The 27,318-nt window shown below is 43.9% G+C and overlaps 1 protein-coding gene across 2 annotated transcripts; it reads left to right on the forward strand.

Annotated features, from left to right (window-relative positions):
• Nucleotides 1-3,383: 3,383 nt before the first annotated feature.
• KLHL23 (kelch like family member 23) lies at nucleotides 3,384-15,661 on the forward strand. 2 transcript variants are annotated; one of them, XM_045031897.1, is made up of 4 exons: nucleotides 3,384-5,481; nucleotides 7,433-7,585; nucleotides 9,257-9,342; nucleotides 13,469-13,601. In XM_045031897.1, exons 1-3 carry the CDS (start codon nucleotides 4,269-4,271, stop codon nucleotides 9,298-9,300), a joined length of 1,410 nt encoding a protein of 469 aa, XP_044887832.1. In that variant the 5' UTR covers nucleotides 3,384-4,268; the 3' UTR covers nucleotides 9,301-9,342; nucleotides 13,469-13,601. The 2 variants fall into 2 exon arrangements, with proteins under 2 accessions (XP_044887832.1, XP_044887831.1); XM_045031896.1 differs by lacking the exon at nucleotides 9,257-9,342 and having other exon boundaries at nucleotides 13,469-15,661.
• The last annotated feature ends 11,657 nt before the right edge of the window (nucleotides 15,662-27,318 follow it).

Here is a 27,318-nt window from a genome sequence, read left to right on the forward strand (position 1 = left end):
CCGGCCCTGCACTGAAGTCAAGGAGAGTCTTGCCATTGACTTCAACAGGGCAGGATTTCCCCTCTTGACAATAAGGACTGAGATCTTGAATAGAATGTGGTATTCTGCAGTGATACTTCATTGTCCATGTGATCATTTGTTCTCCATCTTTGAACATTGCTGTGGCTTTATAGCTTGGCACTTTACAACTAAAAAATCCAAGGTTGGATAAGTATTCAAAATAGTTATTGCTACCCACTGAAGGAACTATAGCTACATCAGGAAGTGCACTCATCCTTTGTTGTTAAATCTCTTAATTTAGCATTTGTGAAAGGCGTTTGACAGGAAAAATAGCATAGGGACTTTCAGGTCTCCTGTTAATCCACAATTAAGTGTGTTAAAAGATTTTATGATGTCCACTGAAGCATCCAGCATATATTCTATATAGGTTTTTGTACTGCCTTCATTACCATAATATCTAAGTGCCTTCCAGTTATGCATTAATCAATGTGATTAACATGTGCCATTAATTTTCTTTCTCATCCTCTCCCCAAGAAGGAAATTGATGTGCAGTGTAGTGTTTTGGTTGGGTTTGATTTTTTAAAATGAAATATGTACATGCTGCCATGTGTTTGTTAGAGAAGGAAAGGACAAAAATGCATTTTGCTCTTAGAGCACAAGGTGGTGGGGTTTGTGATGGTCCTAAGTTCCTGTGGGAATTCATTCCACAGTCTGGATCTGGCTCCTGAGAAAGCTCTGTCCTCTGCACAGACAAGCTTTACACTTGAGACAGAAAGTTCAATTGTACCTGAGGAATGGAGCTTTGCTGTGCACAAGACATTGATCATCTTGAAGAAACGAGATCTTGAACTTGACTTGATATTCCATCAGAAACCAATGTAGAGAGCAGAGGACAGATCTGATGTGCTCACAGTATCCTGTGTTGGTGAGGAGATGCACTGCAACATTCTGTACTAGCTGGAGTTTCCTAAGGGCTGATGGCTTCATGACCAGGTATGAAGAGCTGATTGCTTCGTGCTTAGGTGTTGCATTGCTGTAATCCATCTGAAAGGTGACAAAGTCAAAGACACATATAATCAAGGCCAGGTCATTATCTGCCAGATTTGGGTGGAGTCTCATACCCAGACAGAGATGGTAGAAAGCATTACTTGTAAATAGGGCTATGTGAGAGTTTAGTGTCAGCAATGAATCTAGGAGCCCTTCTAAACTATGGACTGAACTGACCAATTGTGTGTATAAGACTTCAATCAAAGGACTCTCCACTATGGCTGCAAAAGTCCTCACAGTTCTTTCCTCTGACAATCAGCATCACCTCTGTCTTGCTCCTGTTCAGCTATAATCAGCTGTTCTTTACCCATGAACTGAGCTTGTCCAAGCACTGGGCCATCTTGGTGGTAGTGGTGTATGTGCTGAAGGATAAGTAGAGTTGTGTGTCATCTGCATCCTCTATTTAAATACCTTTTTTAAGATTCATTTTTTCTCTGATACCCATAAGAAGTGCACCAAAAATAATAATAAATAAATTTTAAATCTCTCCCCTTCCCAAGTTATCCAATCCCTTAGGCTTCACAGTGCCTTCTGTTTTTTGTGTGTTTGTCTTTCATACTATAAATTCCAAGGGGCAGCACGTGATGAAGTAGGAATTTCTGTAATATTTTTATGAAGCCTCAGTTTCCCCTATTTGCTGCAGTGTTACCTGAGGGGAGGACTGTTTGCTGTCTGGGCAAGCTAACACACAGGTGTGAATGGCACCTCGCTGTCTGGGGTCTTAGGTCCCATGTCAGTGGAGCTCCTGATAAGACAACAACAAATCCAATTGCCCAGACATGGACATTTAGTAACCAGAGACCCAAAGAGAGATGAATTTCCCCGCCTCTCAGCAGGAGGCCAAGCCACATCTCCCCAGCTCAGGAACAAAGGATTGGGGAGTAGGCGTGAGATAGAAGTTAAGTGTTGGCTGCAGGAAGCCATCAGGATGCACCTGAATCTGGACAAAGATAGGTGTGAGGCACAGGGCTTTGGGCTCTGTGCTGAACAGGATGGGCTGTGCTGTAATTTTCTTTTCTCTATTTTCTTTTTTCCTGTTTTACAATGCTGGCTGAGTATCACAGAGGAGGCACTTTGCTCCCCAAGATTGTACATGTCTCCCTAAGAGGTTGCCTTAGTTGGACTCACTGAAGGGCACTCTCAGTGTGAAGTGGGGTGCTGAAGGACTAGAAGTCCAGCCTAAGGAGGCAGTGAAGCCACATGGCTTGCTCTAGAGATCTCTAGGGAGGGCCTGGCTCTCTGACTGTTCCAAAGCTGGGGTCCTAGCACCAGCCCTTTGGAGCCATGACACGGCAACTCTTTTATTTTGTGTTTTCTACAGCACTGAACTCGTTGCTGGCACTTAGCAAATAAATAATTGTCCTGCTCTGAGAATGTTTTTCTCCAGTCCTTCCAGTTTCAAGGGAGCCTTGGCTCCCTGGTTTTGATAGACAGCATTCATTATAAAGCCAGAGTTACTTATGCTCCAGCCATATTTAGGATTACTAGTGCTGATAATCATTTACAGGAGGAAAAAAGAATCACCATGATGAGAATAGTAGACCACTCTAGTTGTGACATGTCTACATGACACCTAGACATGATGAGAAGAGTCATTTGCACCTGCAGAAAGGGAACTCCGTAGCTACTTCGGTTTCCTGCATGCATCATTTGCTGTGTGCCACATGGGCAGTGGGAAGTTGAGAGCCATAACGTGGGGAGCTCTCCGCATGCCCAGGCCAAGCCCTCAGGGCGCCTCTAGCCCTGCGGAGAGGATCCCACCGCAGCAGGTTACAAGCCACCTGGGGCAATTAACCTTGCTGCGTCCGCAGCCTTCGCTGTTTGCGGTGTTCGGCTGAGCAGCGTCTGGGCGCGTTGCAGGAGAGGCTGATTCGGGCCCTGGCAGGTGCTGGGGGGATGCTGGCTGCGTGGGCCACTGTGCGGGACGGTGAAAGCCACGTCCTAGCGTAGCGTCCCTGTGCCTGGCTGCGTGTCACTGAGCTGCTCGCCTGGGAAAGCTGCAGCGGCCCCAGGCCCTGCCCCGGCAGGAGCCCTGCTGCGCCACCGTCCGGCCGGCTACTGCCCCCCTGCGCCCGGCGGAGCGGGGCGCGGTGACCTTGAGGAGGGGGCGCTGGCGGGAGCGGAGACAGCTGAGACACCGACACGGGGCGGGAGCTGCCCCTCAGCTCGTCAGCCGCCTCCCGTGGGCAGGCCGCGGCGGCAGCCTCTCTCCCGAATACGGTCAAGGGGCCGCTGCCGCCGCCTGAGTCCGGCCCCAGCCCAGCCTCGGCCGCCGCCGCCTCAGACAGAGCAGTAAGTAGCGCGCGGCAGCGCTGGGCGGGCAGCGCTGCTGGGGCGCGAGGCGTTACCCCGCCCGCGCTGCGAGCCGACAGCGCCACCCTCCGCGGGCAGGTTCCCGTCCCGCCGCCGCCGCCGCCCGGCCCCCCGTGTGGTCTGAGGCCGGCGCGTGGCTGCTGGGGCGCTTTGCTGGCCGCCTCCCCGCCGTGCTCCTCCAACCCGGAGCAGGAGAAGCCCAGCCCAGCTCAGCTGTCGCGTCGGGGCTTCAGGCTGAGGCCGCGGTGTGCCTGAGGCTGCTGCACCGGGAGCCCTTTGCGCTAGTGGGCTGAGCCATAAGGAGCTGGCCCCCAGTGCTGCCAGGCTCCACGGCCCCTTTGAGTTCCCCGCGCGCCCCGTTTCCACTCCACCTGGGGGCTGTGCGATACTCTCCACTGGCGCTTCCCCCGTCGTTTTAGTACTGAAACAGGCAGCAGCTCTCCTACAATGCGCTGGAGTTGGACATTTGGTCTCTATGCAGCTTGGACTCCACAGGGAGATAGATTTAAAATGTTAAGATATATGGGTTCCAGGTATCTCTTCACGTGCCATATTTGCGCTGTGAGAGGTCTGGTTTTCTGTGCGCATTCTGGCAGTATGAAGTCAAATATTTTCAATAATACAATACAGCAAAGTCTGTCACAGACCCGTTATTAGAAGGAGGAAAGGAGACTCATCCGTATGCATCGAGTTTACTATCCCCCGGATGTGGTTGAATATGTATAAAGCCATGAATAAAACCTTACTTGAAAATGCGTGTGATTTTGCTTAGTGACTGGGAAATATTTTGCCTTTGGGACTGCGGCATTGATACAATGTACACGGACAATTAACACATTCAGCGCTGACTACCCAAGGCAATTTGCATAACTGAAAACTGCCCCCTTTTGTTGGACTTTATTCCAGCGATGGCTCTGATCGGAGAAGAGGACTACACCTATATTTACAACGATCTTTCTCACCCTGTGGATTTCCTGCAGGCTTTCAGAACATTTTACCGGGATGGCTTATTTACTGACATTACTCTTCAGTGTGCTTCTGGTGTGATCTTCCTTTGCCACAAAGCTGTTTTAGCTGCTTGTAGCAATTATTTTAAGGCAATGTTCACAGCTGACATGAAAGAAAAATCTAAAAATCAGATCAAACTTCCTGGGGTCAGCCACACTATATTGGAGTCTCTTGTGAATTATGCATACACATCACAAATCCAAATAACAGAGAGAAATGTTCAAAGTCTCCTCCAAGCTGCGGATTTACTCCAGTTTGTGTCAGTAAAGAAAGCCTGTGAGCAGTTTCTGGTAAGGCATGTAGATACCGTCAACTGCATAGGGATGCACTCCTTCGCAGAGTATCACCTTTGTTCAGAGCTAGAGAAAGAATCTAGGAGGATATTGTTATCAAGATTTGAAGAAGTGTGGAGGCAAGAAGAATTTCTGGATATCAGCTGTGAGAAACTCCTGTTTATTCTCTCCAGAGAGAATCTCAATGTTTGGAAAGAAGAGGCAGCCATTGAACCTGTAGTTAAATGGATAGCATATGATGTGGAGAAAAGAATTGAATGCATTTTTGATCTGCTGAACTGCCTCAAAATAGATTTAAATGAAATATATTTAAGATCAGCCTTAAGCTTACGAAAGAAACACCAGCTTAATGAAAACAAGATAAGGTCTCTGATATACAATGCATTAAACACCAACCCAAAAGACATTTCCAAAAGGCCCACAGCAGCTATGTATGTGATTGGAGGATATTACTGGCATCCTTTATCAGAAGTCCATGTGTGGGATCCTTTAACTAATGCTTGGATACAGGGAACAGACATGCCTGATCACACAAGGGAGAGCTATGGGGTCACTAGTTTGGGACCCAACATTTATGTAACCGGGGGCTATAGAACTGACAACATAGAAGCCCTTGATATTGTGTGGATATATAACAGTGAAACTGACCAATGGACAGAAGGCTGCCCCATGCTTAATGCAAGGTACTATCACTGTGCAGTTACCTTGGGCGGCTGTGTCTATGCTTTGGGGGGCTACAGAAAAGGGGCTCCAGCACAAGAAGCAGAATTCTATGATCCTTTAAAAAAGAAATGGGTTCCCATTGCAAACATGATCAAAGGTATGTAACCTTTCCTATGGTTGCCTCAATGTCTGTCCTTTTTCACTTGCCACTTGTAAACTCTACAACCACATTTAGGTCAAACAGCTCCATTGAAGTAAATAAGAGTTTTTCCATTAACTTTAATGGGTTTTGGTTCAGGTCGTTATTAGCCAAACCACTTGAAACAGCCAAACATCTAAAGTCTGTACAGTACTGTATCCAACAACACTAATGTAAATTTACAGGTAGTATGTTCAGTTTAATGTTACCTTCTCTTAAGCAAAATTTCTGTATAAGGTATAGAAAAGTCACTATACAATTTCAGTCCTTCTGGTGCTGAATGGACCTTCAGAAAGTGACTTGTGGAACCAGAACCTGAGTTCCAATAAAATTATCATAATATTTTTATTCAGATTGTACTGTAATGAAAATATCATTTAACTTTAGCGCCAATGGATGGTAATTACTTTGTATCCAAACAGCAGTTAAGTTCTATCTGATAAAAACTTCTGATCAGAATAACAAATTCCAGGTATCACAATGTTTACAATTGTGATCCATTTCTTTATAGCCATATTTCCATCATTCATAACTTCTGTTAATGTAATTTTATCACATCTCTGTGCATTATCAGTTCAGGGCTTTTAATTAGCTCCTTGGTGGGAAGATGAAAAGTGCCAGCAATTTATTCTACAGATTGAAAAACATTTGATTTGCTTAGTTATTTTTAAATTTTGAATTTGAACTACTGCAAATAGTAAAGTGTATTAACTTGTTATCAAAGATAATGCAAGTAAAAAAAATCTGAATTAAATCACTGCATAATGTTTTTTTTAATTACATATTCTCTCTTTTATAAGCAGTCTGTAAAATACAAAACACCTAGAAAATGGATAATGACAATGTTAAAAATCAGTAAAATTCATACTGCTCATGCAGCCATTACTCAGATGTCCATACCTTTTACTATAAACCATTATTCTTCTTGATCTACTTTATTGCTAATTTATAAAGGAGTAGAATATTTGAATTATACTATAAACTATTTTTTCTGTTTTGTATAGGTGTTTTCTCTCTTGTGTTTTAGAAGCTTAAAATCATATAATTTCCTTGCTGATTTTTGTCCATATTAATCTGGCAAGCATTCATTTTTGTTACTATTTTTTTAATGGAGAGAAAGTTGACATGGCTCCAACTTCCTTGTTTGTACAACAGCATCATTAATGATGTCACTCATAGGATTAAAACAGTAGAAATGATTCTGTGAGTTGTTGAGTAAGCTCAATTCCCATTGAAGATTTTCTTGGTAAAGAAATGATTATTTTAAAATGGTATTTAAAATTCTCTGTGAAATTAAAATAATTTTAAAATACGTTAAATTTCCATCCTAATCTTGACAGTGCTTCTTTAATGTATGCAGTGTTTTTGTAGCCATGTGGGTCCCACGATATTAGAGAGAAGGTGAGTGAGGTAATATCTTTTATTGGACCAATTTCTGTTGGTCAGAGAGACAAGCTGTGATACTCTTAGTATCTTTACCAGGCCTGAAGGAGAGCTCTGTGTAGCTTGAAAGCTTGTCTCAGTCACCAACAGAAGTTGGTCCAATAAAAGATATTACCTCACCCACCTTGTCAGTGTTACTTTAAGTACTGCAAAAGAGGTACCTAAAATATAAAGATTACACGTAGCTTTTGTGTGGTCTGAAAAGATGGATTGATATTGATTAATATGCAATAAAATTTGTAAGAAGCTTTACTGTTTTAGTTTACTTTGCCTTATATTGACAAGATAAGGTGTCATAAGAGTTCTCTCTGGTGCTTTTATTACACATTCATTTAAATACCTGGAAGAATAATTTTATACTAAAATATTAATTAACAAGTAACTTCAACTTTGTGTTATTGATGGAAGTGGCAGTGAGTATTCTGCAGAATCTGAAGGTGTGCTGTGAATTTTATACTATAAATAGGTGTTGGAAACGCCACAGCCTGTGTCCTGTGTGAAGTCATCTATGTAATTGGAGGCCACTATGGTTACAGGGGAAGCTGCACCTATGACAAAATTCAGAGCTACCATTCAGATAGCAATGAATGGAAAATAGTCACTACAAGTCCACATCCAGGTAAACAGAAACACTTCCCTACGGAATATAGAATTTGACTTTGGTTACTTCTAGTTGGAAGCTTTAATGATCTATGTCATTGCTTTAGATAATGTTCTTTTGTAAAGAGAATAAGCTTCAAGTGGTGCAATGCATTCTAAATCGCTGTAAGCTTAATAGCTAGCAAAATATTTGATCAGTAAGCCAGCAAATAAATGTCTAATGTTAATATAGTATGAAAAGTTATTATTATTATAAAGTTGTTTGCTATGTTGTTGTAGCTGTGCTGGTCTCAGGAAATGAGTGAGACAACGTAGGTAAAGTAGTATCTTTGCTTCCTTCCCCAACCCTGAAAAAGAGCTCTGTGTAGCTCCAAAGCTTGTACCTTCCACGAACAGAAGCCAGTCCAATAAAAAAGTATTACCTCATCTATCTTGTCTCTCTAAAAATAGTATAGAAAGGGAAAATAAGCGTTATATTCAGAGAAAACATTCTAAATGTATGGCCAAAATCACCTTTTAATCCACATTTTGAATTGTTTTCTATGTACAGTTTGGGAGGGGAACATATGAGTTTTATGTTTTAAAGATTTGCTTTACAGAACTTTTAACAATATTTTAAAATAAGTGTCCTGAGTGTACTGAATTGTAGGTGAAGTGTTATTTCATTGTTCTTATTTTTATTTTTGTTTTCTTATTTGTGTGCATCTGCATTTTTATGACTGTGAAGTTTAATAAGGCATTAGCATCAAAGACAATATAGAAGATAAATGATTGTTTTAGCAATCCCTAATGCATACGTTCAGTAGCAGCATAACTTGGTTGTTAATTACTATAAAAACGCTTTGTTGGAGAAGGTGCTCCTGGTCATGTTTTCATTTTCAGCCTTTCCAGCATGTACTTCATGATGACAGCTGTGTACTCATGTTATACACATCTTTGCTGGAGTGGAGTGGAGTTTTATTGTCTCTTGCCAACCAAAAACTTCCACCCCCAACAAGTGGTGGTAGCTTTGCAGGCAGGAGAGCTCTCCTGCCAACAAAGCTCTGTTCTCACTGGCGCTTTTTGTTGGCAAAACTTTTGTCATTTGGGGTGTGTGTTTTTTTTCACACGACTGAATGACAAAAGTTTTGTTGTTCAGGTTCCAGTGTAGACAAAGTCTTAGGCTTTGTCAATACTTAAAACGCTACAACTGCGCAGCTGCATTGCTGTCTCACGTCAGTGTAGACACTGACTATACCGATGGGAGGGGCTCTCTCGTCAGCGTAGGTAATCCCCCTCCCTAAGAGGTAGTAGCAAGGTTGATGGAAGAATTCATCCATTGACCTAGCACTGTCTACACAGGGACTTACGTCGACTTAACTATGCTCCTTAGGGGTGTGGATTTTTCTCATCTCTGAGCTAGGTAGTTATGTTGACTTAATTTTCTAGTGTAGACCAGACCTTAGTTCATTTCAGAAGTGTATTAAACATATAACTAATATATTGCTATTTTATATATTACTAAGGAAGGACTATATTATCAATACAGTACACTATTTTCCTAGAAACTCCATCCCCTTTTGGGCATTTGACAAAGGTGGTTTACATGGATTGCTGGCTGGCAGAATAGAAAGTCTCAAGCAGATTTTGCTCTAGAATCTACATATTAATTTAAAAAAGTAAACTTTAATTCTAGCTCTGTTGGTTGCAGAGATCATGCACAATGCAACCAACTATTGTCTTGAGTCTGCGTAAAGAAAGACTGCAACACTAGGGAAATGGAGATTGACAAAAAAGGTAAGAAGATTTTGACTCAGGAACAGGACACAATATATGGAAGGTGTAAACCCTAAGAGGGAAGAGGATGATGCATTTGAATGGAATGAGAAGTAATAACGCCTAGCTCTTACATAGCACCTTTCATTAGTAGATCTCAAAGCATTTCACAAAGGAGGTCAGTATGATTATCCCCAATTTACAGAGAGGGGGACTGAACCACAGAGAGGTGAAGTGAGTTGTCCAAGATCACCCAGTAAGTCAGTAGCTGAGCTTGGAATAGAGTCTAGGTCTCCTCAGTCCCTGTAATGTAATGGAATGAAATTAATAACGAGAAATTCTTGACATTTACATTGATTTTTTGATTGTGGAATAGTCTGCTACAGAAGTGGTGGAAGCCTCAACATATAGGGCAATCTAATCTAGATTGGATAAAGGACAAGAAAATTAACTGAAGGGAACAATCCTTCCTGGAAAGAGAGAGAGTAGATTTCCCTCTCTACTTCCTATGTTCAGCTATGTAATTTTTTAAAAAGACCCTCTTTAACCACTGGTTATAATGTATGTCGCTTATATGATGCCCTTAGTCTTCCTGAGACCAGACACAGCAGAAGTTGTTGAGGTTTTTCAGAACCTGATCTGATCCAAAACCAATTTAAGTCAATGGAGAATTTCCCATTGACTTGAATAGACTTTTGAAAAAAGACCCCAGTGTGACTGATATTGTAACCAAATGCAGTATTTTGGGGGGGGGGGGGGAGATATAGTGTATGAAGTTTATGAATGATTATATATCTTTGTGGGCCAGAGATTGTTTGCAGCTCCTTTGAGGGAGGGTTAGTACAGCTCCTGCAGGAACTGAAAACAGTGGGGGATGATTACTAACAGTTCCTGTTTGCAAACAGCTCCATAGAAGTACAAGTCCCTATGCATATGCTGCTGGGTTTTCCAGAGACTACAAAATAAAGAAAGGGCTTTTGGTAGAGCTTGAACTGAATTGAGGGGCTTTCTTTTGATTCAGCAAATGGACAGGACCTTCTGTCCAAAGAAAGACCCAACCCTTGCTGAAGTGTTGAAAGGGATGTTGGCCTACCAGGCTTCCAGTGTGGAGGATGGGTGATTTCTGAAGTGTGTAGGAGCTTTTATTATTTTTATGCTTTCTCTGTAATGCTTTTTTATCTTAAGAATAAATGTACTTTGCTGAGAAAGTTGTGTGGTAACTTGTAACAGCTGACAATGCACTGTTCACAGCCTTTGGAGAAGAGGCAATATACAGGGGCTGGCCCATAGGCAGACAGGCTTGTAGGGCAGACGTGGGCAAACTACGGCCTGCAGGCCACATCCGGCCCATGGGACCATCCTGCCTAGCCCCTGAGCTCCCAGCCAGGAAGCCTAGTCCCTGGCCCCTTCCCCGCTGTCCCCCGCAGCCACAATGCTGTGTGAGCCACACTCTGGCCCACTGCTCCCACTGGGCAGCGTGGGGAGCACAGCTGGCTCTGGCCGGGTGTCGTGACTGCGTGCTCCTGCTGCTGGTAAGGGGGCAGGGAGCAGTGGGGCTGGGTAAGGGAGCGGGGGGTCCTGGGGGGCAGTCAGGGAGGATGGGGCAGTTGGATGGAGTGGAGGTTTGGGGGGGCAGTCAGGGGATGGGGAACAGGGAGGGAGTGGGAGTCCTGGGGGGCCTGTGAGGGGGCAGGGATGTGGATAGGGGTCAGGAGGACAGTCAGGGGATAGGGAGCAGGGGGGGTTGGATAAGGGGGTGGGATCCTGGGGGGCAGTTGGGGCCAGAGGGTCCCGGGAGGGGGTGGTCAGGGGATGAGGAGCAGAGGGCGGTTGGATAAGGGATGGGAGTCCTGGGGGGTGGGGTTGTGGACCACAGAGGGGGAATACAGATGCAGTTACTCTGAAATTGTGACACAGGGTACGTCTACACTACGGGATTATTCCGAATTTACATAAACCGGTTTAGCAAAACAGATTGTTTAAAATCGAGTGCGCGCGGCCACACTAAACACATTAAATCGATGGTGTGTGTCCACGGTCCGAGGCTAGCATCGATTTCTGGAGCATTGCACTGTGGGTAGCTATTCTGTAGCTATCCCATAGTTCCCGCAGCCTCCCCCGCCCCTTGGAATTTCCGGGTTGAGATCCCAGTGCCTGATGGGGCAAAAATCATTGTCGCGGGTGGTTCTGGGTAAATGTCGTCAGTCACTCCTTCCTCTGGGAAAGCAACGGCAGACAAGCATTTCGCGCCTTTTTTCCCTGGATTGCCCTGGCAGATGCCATAGCATGGCAATCATGGAGCCTGTTTTGCCTTTTGTGACTGTCACCGTATGTGTACTAGATGCCGCTCACAGAGGCGATTCAGCAGCGCTACACAGCAGCATGCTTTTGCTTTTGCATGACAGCAGAGATGGTTACCAGCCATACTGTACCATCTACCATACCATAAATTGGCAATAAGATGATCATGGTTACCAGTCCTTTTGCACTGCACCATTTGCTGCTGTCATAAGTGCCCCTGGCTGAGATCAGCCAGGGGCGCAAAAGCCAAAATTGGGAATGACTCCCTGAGTCAATTCCTCCTTTTTGGTATCTAAAAATAGAATCAGTCCTGCCTAGAATATGGGCAAGTGTACTAGAGAACCACTGTATCAGAGAACCAGAGAGCACAGCTGCTCTGTGTCAGATCCCGCAGAAATTATGAGCTGTATGCTATTCACAGGGGGTGCTCCTGCAACAATCCCACCTGTTGATTCCGTTCTTCCCCCAGCCTTCCTGGGCTACCATAGCATTGTCCCCCCACTTGTGTGATGAAGTAATAAAGAATGCAGGAATAAGACACAGTGACTTGTTAGTGAGAAATGAGTGGAAGGCAGCCTCCAGCTGCTATGATAGTCCAGACAGGACATTAAGCAGTGTGGAGGAGAGGAGCCCAGCATCCCGCTGCTAGCCCAGGGGCAATTGAATCTTTTCTTTACACATGAAGGGTGGGGGCTGATGGAGCTCAGCCCCCTGTTGCTATGATGAGGACGGTTACCAGCCATACTGCACCATCTACCAGGAAAAATTAGGGCCAGGCGCCCTTGATCAACCTCACGGATGCTAGTCGGCATGGTTACCAGTCCTTTTGCACTGCCCCATGTGCCAATAGGCTGATGATGACGATGGATATCAGCCATATTGCACCATCAGCCACCCATGGCGGGGGGAGCAAGGATGTTGGTGTTGAGTGCTGCAGCATCGCGTCTATCTGCAGCATTCAGTGAAGATAGGGTGACATGTAAAAGAGTCAAGAGAGGATTGTTTTCCATTTCACTTCTGGGGATGGGTGGGGGGGTGCGTAAATTGCTGAGCTATGCCCTGACCCACCGCGGACACTGTGTTTGACCCTAGAAGCATTTGGAGCTCAGCCAAGAATGCAAATGCTTTTTGGAGACTGCAGGAACTGTGGGATAGCTTGAGTCCTCCAGTCCATGAGCGTCCATTTGATTATTTGGCTTTCCGTTATGCTTGTCACGCAGCAGTGCGCTGAGTCCCTGCTATGGCGTCTGTCTGGAGATTTTTAAAAAATGATTTTGAATTTCGTCTTCTGTAACGGAGCGCTGATAGAACAGATTTGCCTGCCCTTACAGCAATCACATCCGCATGGTCCATGCTGGAGCTCTTTCTTTATTTTGATTTTTAACTGCATCGCCACACGTGCTGATCGGAGCTCCACGCTGGGCAAACAGGAAATATTCAAAAGTTCGCGGGGCTTTTCCTGTCTACCTGGCCACTGCATCCGAGTTCAGATTGCTGTCCAGAGCGGTCAGTGGTGCACTGTGGGATACCACCCGGAGGCCAATACCGTCGATCTGCGGCCACACTAACCCTAACCCAATATGGTAATTCCGATACTAGCGCTACTCCTCTCATTAGGGAGGAGTACAGAAACCGGTTTAAAGAGCCCTTTATATCGATATAAAGGGCCTCTCAGTGTGGACGGGTGTGGCGTTAAATCGGTTTTACGCTCCTAAAACCGGTTTAAACGCCTAGTGTAGACCAGGCCACAGAGTCTATCATATGGAGCTTCAGTTTCACCAACTAGGTAGTACTGCTTGTTTGTTTTATTATTCTAAATTAAACTATTTTCCCTTTCTTTCTGAAGAATATGGATTGTGTTCCATTGCCTTACAAAACAAGCTCTATCTTGTGGGTGGACAAACTGCAATCGCTGACTGCTATGACCCAGAACAAAATGAATGGAGGCAGATGGCGCATACGATGGAAAGAAGGATGGAATGTGGTGCAGTTGTCATGAATGGATGCATCTATGTAACAGGAGGATATTCCTATTCAAAAGGAACATATCTGCAGAGTATTGAGAAATATGATCCTGAGCTTAATAAATGGGAAGTAGTCGGCAATCTTCCCAGTGCTATGCGTTCACATGGTTGTGTCTGTGTGTACAATGTCTAACACAATCTGAATATCATATGTCTGTTGCAAGAGATAAGCAAGTACAGTATCTGTACCAGTACAGATTACTTCTTCAGCAATGTATTTAATACAACCCATTACTCACATTTAATATAAATCTGTATACAAACCAGTATTTATTAAAATTCACTTCATATAATATAAATGCTGTGACAATACTTTTGTATAATTTCATTTTCAAAATAAATTCACCAGTTATTGCTTGTCATAAAGGTTTACAAATCATCTTTACAAAATATACTTCCTGTGGACATATAAGGAGTAATGTAAAAAGACTAATTTGTATTAATTAACCATTGGAGGGAACCATGCTCAAGGTTTTTGTCACATTGCTAAGAGGACTAAAATACAAAAGATTTTGCACTTCTATGGACTTCTTTTCAAGTGAAATGTTTAATAATTTGAATGTGGCTATTAACACTTATTGTTTAGTGACTGTCACAAGCTGATTGACTTGTTAGGATATTTTGCTAGTCCGCTTTCCCATCCCCATACAAAACATAAATAGAAGGTGTTTGCCCTAGTGCTCTAGAAGTAAAATAATGCTCTATCATACTAAAGATTCAAGTGTGAGACATGGTCATTCCTTTATTCCTGTATTGAAAAGGCACTTAGGGAGCAATGGGAGAGGGCCCCACATTGCTCCACAATGACCTCCACTCAAGCTGATTCAGGAATATTGTTGATTGACTCCAGATAATACTATATCCTTGACTGCAGGATTGGTTAAGATACATGTCTTTTAGAGTGGAAAAGACTGGCAGGGAAGCTAATGGACCCTTTGAGGTACAAACACCTCTGGTACAGACTAGAAAAACAGAATTATATTTTATATAATTGTTTTCACACCAGGATCTCCAAAAGCACTAATCATGATTTAGTGAGTGAGGCAAACACAGCAGCCACAGGAACTCAGCAAAAAGTTTAGAGAGAGAATACTGACCAGGACACTGGATTTATCCATTATTCCTTTCAGAAGTGTGATCTGGGATCTTTACTTCTGCTTAGAGAGCTGTCTGAGATGAGCAGAAAAAAGATCATTTTAACTATCCAATATTGCATTGTGATCTCTACAATGCAGCAAGGTAGTTTCAACACAGCATAAGGTACAGATACAATCCAGGTGAAAGATTTGAACCCATGACCTTCTGACTCAGACATCATCAGTCTTCTTACAAATGTTTTGAGGTATAAAATGTGCCCTGTCACATCTCAGGGAGCATATACAAGATGTAACTTTTGTTAAATTGCATTTGGTTGACTGTTGATCATTTCTTCAGAGGTTTTTATGGTGTGCTGTTACTTTTAACATGGGGAGTTTAATTTTGCTTCTTTTTCCCTGTCATGCACCCAGATGTCATGATAATAATGTATACAATAATTTAAATAAATACACACCTATCTCACAGGGTAATTATTATACCCTCTTTTGTTTTCTTTTTAAGTATCACCACTGTAGTATCTGAACACCTTACAAAAAAGATACTATATCCTTTAGAAAAAATAAATCTCCTGCCCACTCCTTTAAAGCCACTGTCTTATAGTGAGAGCTGTCAGGGATCTACCACTGGTTGTTGGAGGAATCACCTGTCTAAACAGGCATTGATGACATGAGATAGATGGAGGGTAAAAGGTAGAAAAATATTCTCCTTATTTACAAAAAATTGTAAGTATATTCTAGGAGATTTCAGAGCATATATGCCTCAAATTTGTAATTATTTCCCTCTAATCTGTAAAAATTTTGAATTATTCTTTTTTTTTTGCTACCCTTTTATATCATCCTACTCTGTTTATTGCATTAAGCACTAGTAAGCATGTTGCACTAAACTCCGAGTTTCAATTTAAAACAGTAGATTTATTTACTTTTGTCTTGGTGTTTGCAAACTTCCCATTCTGAGGCTCAATTCTGAGGTAATTGTGAGCTGTGCTTATTTAAAGACTGGTGGAAAGTTATTGAATGATTTTAATATAGTTTGCTTAAAGACAATAAAATATAAAGAGCCCTTGACAACTGAACTGTCTAGTGCTTTTGAACAGGGTTGCTAAACAGGTTAGTACAAAGTAGAGTGAAAGGCAAAGACATTAGAAAAAGCTTAGGGATGGGGAGACATAAATCTGCTACAAGTTCATTTCTGCACCCTATTTTCTTCTCTCCTTCTATTTGGAATTATTCTCTAAGAGTATTTTTTTAAAAAGTTAAATGAAAGATTAAAGAGCAATATTATTACAGCATAAAGTAGCATCACAGGATGGATGGCTCCAGTAAATGAAGCAGGACAGCCCATTGTGCCAGATAAAGTGCTCCCAATTTGGACAATTAAGAGGGTGGACTGGAGTAGCACCTGAGGGTTATAAAAGATCAGGGCAGTTCAGCAGCAGAATGTGACCCAATGAGGGAAATGGAGCGTAGGGAGCCAGAATGGAGTGGCTCACTTAAGGGCAGGTGAGAGGAGGGGAGCTATAAGTCATCAGTGTCTTTGCATAAGGTGTTTCTTGGGGGAAAGCAGGAGAGCAGTAAGAGGGTTTTGCTGGCTGGTATCCCCAAGTCAGAGAACTAGATGAGAGGGTTGAATGCCAGAAAGCAGCAGCAGGGAGTTGTCTGCTGGCTCTATGCTGGAGACTGAAGGCAGTGAAGGAGTTCATCAGCTCACCTCTTCAGAGCTGGACCCAGAAGAACTGTGAGAAGGCCAGGGGGAGTGAGAGATGCTCCTAGCAGAGAGGATGTGGGGGTTTCTGCTAGGATAAGTGGGGTGGTACTTCAGGTGGAAGAGCTGGGATGACTGTCCTTGTACTAGGATAGGAGAGGATTGTGCTGGGGTGTGGTGTGAGTTGCCAGGGCTGTATGTTTCATGTGCTGTTTGGACTATGGTGGGGGAATTCTGGACTATCAAAAGGCTGATTATAGCAGTTTTTTCAGTCATCCAATGCAACAGACTTAATAGACTTTAATATTAATAGATTTAATATTAATCCAAGAGCCATTACACCACTAAAACAGAAACAAGACTTCAGACTATTCTTTTGTTATGTATGTACAATCCGAAGAAATTTCTGTGGTAAAACATACCTGTTGTGTACAAGACTAGTTTAGAAGGTTGTTTGCACCATTTTTTGTTTGTTTAATGGAAACAAAAATTCAAACATCTGAAAGCCTTTGATACTGTATAAACCATTAATGAAGAAGGTATGTGGTAAAACTTCTAACAGATCCTGCTAATGCTATTGGTAAACACCCTGTTACAGAGCTTGGAGAATAGGCAGATAAGCTTCTCTAAGAGAAGAGCTGTGCATGATCATGATATAGGGCCATCAACAATACAGTGATGTTAATTATAGACAAAGTGTGGGATACACAAACGGACTTTAGTGCCATGACTTCAATGTTGCACTGCCTAGAAAATCCCAGGAACAACACTGCACTCCACAAAGCTTGAGTTAGGTGCTTAAGCTCCTTCTACAATAAATGGGGAGAGGTGCCTTTTAGACTGTAAGGTGCACAGCGTAGACATAGCCCTAGTGTGAGGCAGTAGTGCATAAAATCAGGTAGGCAATAGGTGCCTAAAGTGAGGATGCAGTGTGCATGCCCTGAAGAAAAACTTACAATGAATGGGTTTAGACAGTAGCTGAGCAGTTGTGTAGACTGCAGTGGTACGTAAAAGCAGAACTTCTGTACCTAGGCACTGTTGTGGATGGTACCCAAAGTGCCTAACTAACAATTTATATATAGATTTCCTTTCCTTACCCTTTGAATTATAGGTAGCCCCTAAAACAGCAAACACTAGCAGGTACACTTTCAGCTAGAGATGTGATGATTTTTTTTTAACTTGACAGTATCTATTAAAACTCACTAGATCATGTCTGTGCAAGCAAAGTGGGACCAGAGATCAACCATTTACCTTTATTCTGTTACAACAGTCAACTGTGCTTTGCTATAGAATCCTAGAAATGTAAGACTTGAAGGGTCATTGAGAAGACATCTAGTCCATCCCCCTATGCTGCAATAGGACCAAATTAAACTAGACCATCCCTGACAGGCATTTGTTTAACTTGTTTTTAAAAACTGTGTATGATAGGGATTCCTTTGGAAGCCTGTTCCAGAGTTTAACTATCCTTATAGTTAGAAAGTTTTTCCTAAATCTAACCTAAATCTCCCTTGCTGTAGATTAAGCCTATAGCTATTTATCATACATGCAGCTGAGGTGCAGAACAACTGATTGCTGTCCTCTCTGTAACAGACCTTAACATATTTGAAGACTGAAGTAGGACTTGATTATAATCTTTTCTCAAGACTAAACATGCTGTTTTTTTGGTTGGTTGGGTTTTTTTTTTTTAACTCTTCCCTCCCCGCCCCCCCCCCCCCGGCCAGGTCAGGTTTTCTAAAACCTTTTATCAAGTTTATTGCTCTCATCAGGAAAAATGAGGACAAAGTGGAGAGCTCAAATGAGTGGCCCCCAGAACTGGACACAGTACCCCACCCGAGGCCTCACCAGAACAAAGACTGGGCCAACTATCTCCCATGTTTTACATATTGGGCTTTTAACTGTGACCTCCATGAGACCTCATTAAGTGGTAGGGTATGGCTGGGAGAGCTGTTCAACACCTTTTGTCATACCCAGTTCAGTTTGCTACTACACTGCAATAAAAGACCCAGGCTTGCTCTATGCTAGCTACTTATGTCAGTATATTTATGTTGCTCAGGGGTGTGAAAAATCCACACCTGAGTGAGTTATACTGACCTAGCCCCCAGTGTAGACCATGCTATGTTGATGGGAGAACTTCTGCTGTTAACATAGCTATCACCTCTCAGGGAGGTGAAGTACCTATGTCAGTGGGGGAAGCTTTCCTGTCTGTGTAGGTCAGAGGTGGGCAAACTATGGCCCATGGGCCACATCTGGCCCACGGGGACATCCTGCCCGGCCCCTGAGCTCCTGGCTGGCCCCGGCCCCTCCCCTGCTGTCCCCCTTCCCCCGCAGCCTCAGCTCACCATGCCGGCAGTGTGGCTGGCTCTGACTGGGTGGCGCAGCTCAGGGGCAGATTTACGAGTGTACACAGGGCCCCCCCAACAACAGGGGGGCCCAGGGATGGGCACTCGGGCAGCTCAGCACCGGTGCACCCCCCGCAGGGGGGAGGGGCTGCACTGCGGGGGCAGGAGAGCAGGTGGGTGGTGCAGGTGGCGGGACCGCAGGGAACACGGCTGGAGGACCACCGGGCAGCCATGTAGCCGGCAGCACTTTGAAGGGGAAACCGCCACTTCTCTCTAACTGTGTGACTGCCCCTGCTCCCCTTGAGTCCTCTGACCATTTTCATAGGGCCACATTCTAAAAGGGGCTTGGGGGGAGGTGGATGGGGGAGTCCTGGGAGGGGACGGTCAGGGGACAAGGAGGGGGGGTTGGATAGGGGGTCGGGTCCCAGGGGGCAGTTGGGGCAGGGATCCCGGGAGGGAGCGGTCAGGGGACAAGGAGCAGGGGGGGTTTGGAGGTTCTGAGTGGGAAGGGGTGGGGGGCAAGCTCTTTGGGGAGGCACAGATTTCCCTACCCGGTCCTCCATACCATTTTGCAACCCCGCTGTGGCCTTCAGGCCAAAAAATTTGCACACTCCTGGTGTAGGTGGTGTCTTCAGCTACAGTTGTGCCACTGCACTCAAGGCCGGCTCCAGGCACCAGCTGAGCAAGCAGGTGCTTGGGATGGCCAAGGGAAAGGGGCGGCAGGTTGGGCTCTTCAGTGGCAATGCAGCAGCGGGTCCCTCTCAGAGGGAAGGACCTGCCACTAAAGAAGAAAGCGGCGAATTGCCGCCGATCGCGGCTTTTTTTCCCCCCCCGCCCGCCGCTTGGGGAGGCAAAAACCCTGGAGCCGGCCCTGACTGCACTGCTGTGAGAGCAGACAAGCCTCTGGGCTGACAGCTGCCTCAGTCTCTCAGAACTTGGGCTGTGGAGGTATAAAATTACAATGTAGATGTTCAAGCTTAGCTCTGAGAGTGCATGATGGATGAGGGTTTCAGAGCCTGGGCTCCAGTTTAAGCCCAAATGTACAGCAGTGGTTCTCAAGTCGGGGGTCTGCCAAAATAAATGAGAGCAGGGCTGCTGTTAGACCAGGGGTTCTCAAACTGGGGGTCGGGACCCCTCAGGATGTCGCGAGGTTATTACATGGGGGGTCGCTAGCTGTCAGCCTCTACCCCAAACCCCGCTTTGCCTCAGTATTTATAATGATGTTAACTATATAAAAAAGTGTTTTTAATGTATAAGGGGGGTCGCACTCAGAGGCTTGCTGTGTGAAAGGGGTCACCACTACAGAAGTCTGAGAACCCCTGTGTTAGACTCACTGGGCCCTAGAACAGAATACCAAAGCCTGAGCCCTGCTGTGTGGGTCTGAAACTGAGCAACTTAGCTTCAGGGGGTCCCCTGTGGCATGGGGCCCCAGGCAATTGCCCTGCAAGCTACCCAAATGCTGGCCCTAGCTTTTAATCTACTGGATATGCATAAAAACAGTTGTGGCATGGATGGTATCCACCCTTTTTTATAGCATGTTGGAGGGGGCTGAGAAAGAGAGGTTTTGAGAACCCCTGGTCTACACCACAGTTTTTAGACCCCAAGGCCCATGAGCCTGAGTCAGCTGACCTGGCCTCTGAGACCTGGTGCTATAGGGTGGTGTGTAGGGTTTTTTGTTTGTTTGTTTGTTTTGGTTTTGTGTTGTTTTTTTTTAATTTGACTGTAGATGTAACCCTACCTTAGAGTCCAGCTACCCGATTTTGCTCCCACTGAAGTCTTAGTACCTGGGAACTTCCATGGACTACAGGTTTAGATAACAGGATGGGTTAAAAACTCCGTTGCTTTTTCTTCACTAGAGCTCCCATCAATTAAAAAAAAAAAAAGTGCTATCCACTCTGTCAAGGAAATGCCCTTCAAACTAATTTATCTGAACTGTTTTACAATTAGCTTGGCTAAAGCAGTTTAATTGCAAATATAGACAGAACTTAACTTTTTGCTCAGAGAACAAGAGTGATTATTAAAAAAAATAAAACCAGGACATGTTTGACTCCACTGAAGTATTAATACCACTTTTGAACAAAAATTTTTTACAAGAGGATTAACAATGTAATAGATCTAAACTATGTTACTGTTCATACATGAATTTCAAATATTGAGATCTAAGAAGAAACTCACATCAGACACTAATCATACACAGGGCTGGCTCCAGGGGTTGTGCCGCCCCAAGCGGCTGGAGGGGTGGGGGAGAGCCGCGATCGGTGGCAGATCCACCCCACCGCTTTCTTCTTCGGTGGCAATTCGACGGCAGGTCTTTCCCTCCAAGAGGGACAGAGGGACCTGCCGCCGAAGAGCCCGAGGTGCTGCCCCTTCCCCTTGACCGCCCCAAGCACCGGCTTGCTGAGCTGGTGCCTGGAGCTGGCCCTGGCCTTAGTGATCCATTGTGAATGGAGGAACTCAAGGAAGCGAGGGAATATAATAATTAAAACTAAATGTAATTGTCAAAAGACACACATTTTGTGATGAAACATCTAGATGTATTAACTGTGGTTTTTGTTTAATTGCTAGTTAACCACTTTCAGTAATGTGTACCAGATCTCTCAGTCATTCATGAGAATTAGCAAGGAAGGTGCTGTGCTAGGCATGGATATCAGTATCTAGTGGGAACATTGCTGCAAATAATCCTGGAAAGGAATTATCAGTGGTTCTGTCTCTTTCTTGATATCACCTGAAATCCTACTCTAAGGAGCTGCTACTAAGTTTAAATGTTACAGTGCATGGATACATTATAAGGAAATCCTGCTCCATTCCTTGAATATAAAGGGTTTCTGGCAATGGCACTAATGTAATTCTGCTGCAGAGGAGATGGAGAGGATTTGTGGGTCATGAAAGGGGTGTGCATCCTCTGCTTAATACAGATCTTGGCTATGCATCAACTCCCAGAATACCATTGTGGTATATTTTCCTTTCCTTCCCACAGTGGAAGGAGCACATTAGGGCTGTGATGGTTACTGCAGTAGCTGCCTTTGTGAAATTCTGCTGCTGCCATGTGAGTTGCGGGAAAAGATTCCTTTCACAATTCCCAGAGTTACTAAGTTCTCATTCTGTACTTGGGCCAAGCATTGGCCTGAGGATTTGGGCCAATGGCTTTAAAATGCATCACTTTGATTTTGAATTCTGACACTTTACTTGCCTTCAGTTCAGAGTATCAAATCTAATGTTGTTTAACTCTTAGAAATGTGTGACCTTTGTCCATTATGTACTGTGTACATTTTCTTACCTCTTTAGTATGATTATTTTATTTTATGCTTTAGAATAAAGGAACATACGCACCAGGCAGAATTAGACAAAATAGAGGCAAAAAAAAAGAAGGCGAAGAGATTCAAAGACTGACCAAGTTATATGAATTGGAAGTGAGGAGAGAAAATGAAAAGAAACTGGAGGAAAAACGTGAACATAGGAGGATGCATTGTGTAAGTAACAGAAAAGCAGAAAGGCCAACATTTTTCAACTGGGATGCTTAAAGTTAGGGACTTACATTTATATTTACATACTTAAATAAGTGGCCAGATTTTGAGTTCTAAGCCCACACCTAACAACCGTGGAAGCTGCTAGGTGCTGTGCTCTTTTGAAAACCTGGCTCTTAGTGCTGATTTGCAGTTTGCCAAATGCATTGTGAGCAGGTGTCTTTCCTAGCCTGCTCCAAAACAAAGTCACACACTGCACAGAGTTGGCCTGGCGTTCATAATAAATACATCATAAAATAAATGTCAGCTGTTGTCTTATCCCCAGACCTAGCTCCTCCTGGGAACCTGCCTTAGGACTACTCAGTCAGTCTGTATTCTGAATCATCGTAAATCCTCTCTCCAAAGAGCCTTTCCCATCACCTTTGTATCTGTGTAGGGTAAAGAGCCACTTGTCTCAGAGGAGCCCACTTTCTGAGCAGGATCAGTAGCAGAGTGAGGTATTGCATCATCTATGTGCAAAATTACTAAAACCATATTGAGAATTAGCACCAACTGAACAGCTTCATAGTAATAGCTCTGATGGAATCATTTGCACATGCTGTAGGCAGAGTTGGGAGGAAAGTAGTGACAAGTGCGTTAGGAGAGGCAAAGGAATGACTCAGGAAAAGCTGGAGGTCTCTAGTGCATGATCTTAATTACTGGCAGCAGGCTGTCTAGGAGATTCATGTTTATAAAACTACTCATGGGGACTGCAGGCAATAAATTTAATTATTGAAAAGCTGCACTCACCAGCAATTTTTCTCTCTCCTAGTAGTCAGGTTTGCTATTCCAGCATTGGGGTTTTCCCTGCTTCTGCAGTGTAGAAAGTGATAGCAGGCCTGTCTTGCTTGGCTCCACTCACTTGTAAAACATTTCCAAGTGAGATCTCTTCCACAGCCGAAACACAATGCAGGAGTGTCCTCTGGGGTCAGACCTGTGTTGTGACTCCATTCCCCACCTGGAGTCAGGGGCGGCTCTATGTTTTTTGCCACCCCAAGCATGGCAGTCAGGGAGCCTTCGGTGGCGTTTCTGCAGGCGATCTACTGGTCCTGCACCTTTGCCATCCCTGCTGCCAAATTACCGCCAAAGCCACGGGACCGGCGGACCTCCCGCAGGAACACCGCTGAAGGCTCCCTGACTGCCGCCCTCATGATGACCGGTAGGCCACTCCCCCACTTGCTGTGCTGGTGCCTGGAGCCGCCTCTGATCATATATATAAATTAATACGGAAATAAGATTCTAATGGTCAGGAACTATACAAGACCTGAAGTAATTTATTTAATGCATATATACACTGAAGGAGGTTCCCTCCCCCTCTCTCCCTTTTCAATGTGTTTAAAAAATAAAAAGAAACCCAGCAGAGCTGCTTTAAACTCTATATTTAGGAAGTTTTAACAAGTTTACTTAGCTGGCAAGGATTAGTATCAGAATCAAAATAATCATTACAACAGCTTGCTTTTGTTTAGAGAAATTACACAGGAATAAAGTAATCAGATCTTTTTAACATGCTGGTACCATATTACAGAGTGATCATCATTCAACATCTATATGGCATTTCTAGAGACTTGAGTGAAATTTGAATATACACATTTAACAGAGCAGGAATGTCTATCAACTGTTATCTTTTTAAATACTTGGAGGACAGGTACTTTTTTTGTAATGTGAATGTACATGAGTATTGAATAAAAGGAACCAAATAGCTAACTGTCCTCTTTTGTTGGGTATGTAATTGGTGTTAATTTTTCCATAACCACACACAAAAGGAAGTTCATTTGTAGTAAATATTTTCTTTTAACTTTTTGCTGTTAATTGAAATATAAGATTTTTAGACTCATTAAAAGAAACCATTATTATAAGGTTGCTTAGGGCTAGCAATGGCTCAGTTCCCAGCAGAAAAGTGTATTAAAATCTTACTAACTGCAACAATTTAAGTGCAGTTGACTAAAGCTATCTGCAGCTAAGAATTTTAGGAAAACTGATATAAAATTTCTGAATGTAAGGTGTGGTGTTGCTCTTATTGAACTATAGTGTCTCGTTCACCAAGCACTGTTTATTGTAAAAATCACATACACCATTCAACGTGCCAGGCAGGAGCAGTAGAGTCTGGCCACTTGCAGCTTTTTAAGTTGCTCACATGAATTAGCAATATGGCACTTTGTGGCACTTACAAATGAGGCATGAGACTTACTCCAGGAAAATACTGTAAATAGAATATTGCAGGCAACTCCTGAGTCATAAGCCTGAATGAAAGATCAACAAGACCTAGGGATAGGGTGACCAGACAGCAAATGTGAAAAATCAGGACAGGGGGTGGGGGGGTAATAGGAGCCTATATAAGAAAAAGACCCAAAAATCAGGACTGTCCCTATAAAATTGGGACATCTGGTCACCCTACTTGGGGAACCGGAGGGCAAAGACCCCTCAAAAAAAGGGGGGGTTTCTGAGAATGGCAGAAGTGGTTACTACATGGCCTGAGATTTGTATCCCCTCACTTGTTGGGTTTCTCAAACCCAATCCTTGTTCCCCAAACACCTCTCACAGGCCTTGCAATCACAGAAGGGATTCGGGTGGGATGCCTCACCTGCATCATCCTCACACAACATATTTTGGCCTTGGCTATAGGAGGGAAGCTGTGCAAAGATTTCCCACGATTGCTAACACCGATTCATCTCAACCCTGGTGTAAACCGGCTGCTGGCGTTTTCACAGTGAGTGGGCCAACTCACCCCGGTCAGGGCAGCCCAAGCAGGCCCATTGTTGGTAGTAGCTCACAGCACGTCTACACCAGGGACCTCAGCCCTGCCAGGCATGGTGAGGCTGAGGCAGGGTTCACACCTCTCCCTGAGGCAGGGTCAGGAAGAGCTGTGCAGCCTGTGCTGAGGTAGGACACCCCTGACAAGGCAGGGGTCCTGTTCTGCTCCCCCCCCGGGACCGTGTAGAGCAGTATTTTCGCCAGGAATTGAAATTAGGGGGTGGATTTGAATTTACAGTGCAGGGAGTCAGGGCCAATGAGGGGTCAGACTGTGAGGGTGAAGGTGGGTTGTATGGCACTATAGTAAAAACTGAAAAAATGTTTCATGATCATTTTATTAGATTTAACTCATGTTTTAAAATCATCACACTAATTAAAGTTGGCTACTCAAGCCTTCTATGAAGCACTACATCTAAATCCTTCTTGGGTTCTTGTTATAATTTTGAACAACTCTGTTAATGAACTTCTTGAATGCAGTGCGTTCATCTTTGGTGGCTTCTCATGTGTCCGGTACTTCCATTCCTTCAATTGATATGCTCATTAGTTCATTCACATGATCAGGCAGAAGGTGACTTCTGTCACAACACAAAATTCTATTCAATGAGGCAAAAGAACACTCAACTGTAGCTGTTGTGACTGGGAATAGCAAGAGATGAATTCCTACTTCTTTCATCCCAGGAAACATAGCGCAAAGATTGGGTCGAGCCACTAGTGATGATAAAAAAGAAGTTGAAGTCAAATCTTCAGTCATTTGTCATATGATATTCCACTCTGTGTTCAAATTCTCTATTCTGTCCTGAGCACATGGCAGCCCTACTGCTGTTAGTGCCTCACTCCACTCAACTGTCAGTGTTTTATAGGACAGGGGTCTGTAAAAGCTACATAGAGGTTGGGTAGAATCTAGAAGTCACTGTTGTAGATTTTTAAGAATCGAGTCTATTAAGACAATTGAAAAAGTACACAAAAACACTTCTTGTCCTCTTCACTTAAGGATTCAATATAAATGCCTTCTTTAGTCAACTTCTGGACTGAAGTATTTGCTTCTTCCAGTACTTTTTTAATGGATAGCTCTCTGATTGATCCAAATGTAGCTTCTATTGTGGGACAAAGATCTACTACTGTTTAAATTATGCCATCCAGGCATCTGCTACATGACCCAAGTGGTTTCAACAGTAGACTTACAGGAGAGAGAATGGCAATAGTCTTCTCTGAACGTAGTAGCAAAAGTAATCCACCAGCCTCACTACTTAGATCCATCTCATCGTGGTAGATACTTTCCAAAGCCAGTAATAACAGCTGGAGTAATTTTAAGACAACAGCCAAGGATCGCTTATGAGAAAGTGAGAGGGTTTTCCCAGGTTGGACTAATTTGAACTTCAGTCCCAGTGTACCTTCTATATTTTCCAAGATATTCAGTCTTTTTGGACTCTTGCTGAAAAAATAATATGACATTACACTTATCGCTTTTTTAATGTCTTTTGAGGAGTCTGCAGCTCGAACTAGTGCTAGTTGGAGTAGATGGCCTCTGCAGTGTGTATAGGAGAGATTAGGGTTACACTTTTCTCTGAGCAAAGCTTGTACTCCACCATGTCTTCCAGAGAAGTTTGCCGCTCCATCAAATGCACAAACAGCCATCTGTTTGGGGGTCCAACTGACAAGCATTTAACTCTTCTAAGATGTGGGTTGTCACAGATGCAGCCCATGTGTCTGCTATAACTTGAACATCTAGAAATGCATCTACTGGCCCACCACTGACAAGATAATGTACACAATCAATTAATACTTGATGCCCATTTGCATCTGTGCATTCATCAGCCATGTATGCAAATTTGAGTATGGTGAGAAACTTCTTTACTTTTTCAACTGTTGAGTCTTTCATTGTTGCACTACATGCTTCTAGCCAGTCAGCTGAGTTTCCTGCAGAAAGAAAGTGAGCATTTGCTGGTCTTGTTCGGAACCAGTGTTCAACTTCAGGATGAACAAGTGACAATGCACTTAACATTGGCCTTCAGTGGTATCTCTTGCTTAAATAGAAAGTATGATGCCACATCCATGTTTGTTCCCATGAACTGTGTTGTGTCTCCAACATTCTTAACAGCCTCATTAACATTCACTGGTGTTGGCCTTGGTCAGCAGAGACTCAGAGTTCAGAAGTGCTTTCACGTGAGTTCACCTCCCAAGTGGGGGACAAGAAGGCACCTTGCTCATTCCTCCAGCTGCTCACTGTTCACTCTGGCCACTGTTGTTCATTGTGGCACCGTTCACTCCATTGTTTTGTTG

This window comes from Mauremys mutica, chromosome 10, assembly GCF_020497125.1.
Source record: "Mauremys mutica isolate MM-2020 ecotype Southern chromosome 10, ASM2049712v1, whole genome shotgun sequence".
Taxonomy (NCBI): Eukaryota; Metazoa; Chordata; order Testudines; family Geoemydidae; genus Mauremys; species Mauremys mutica.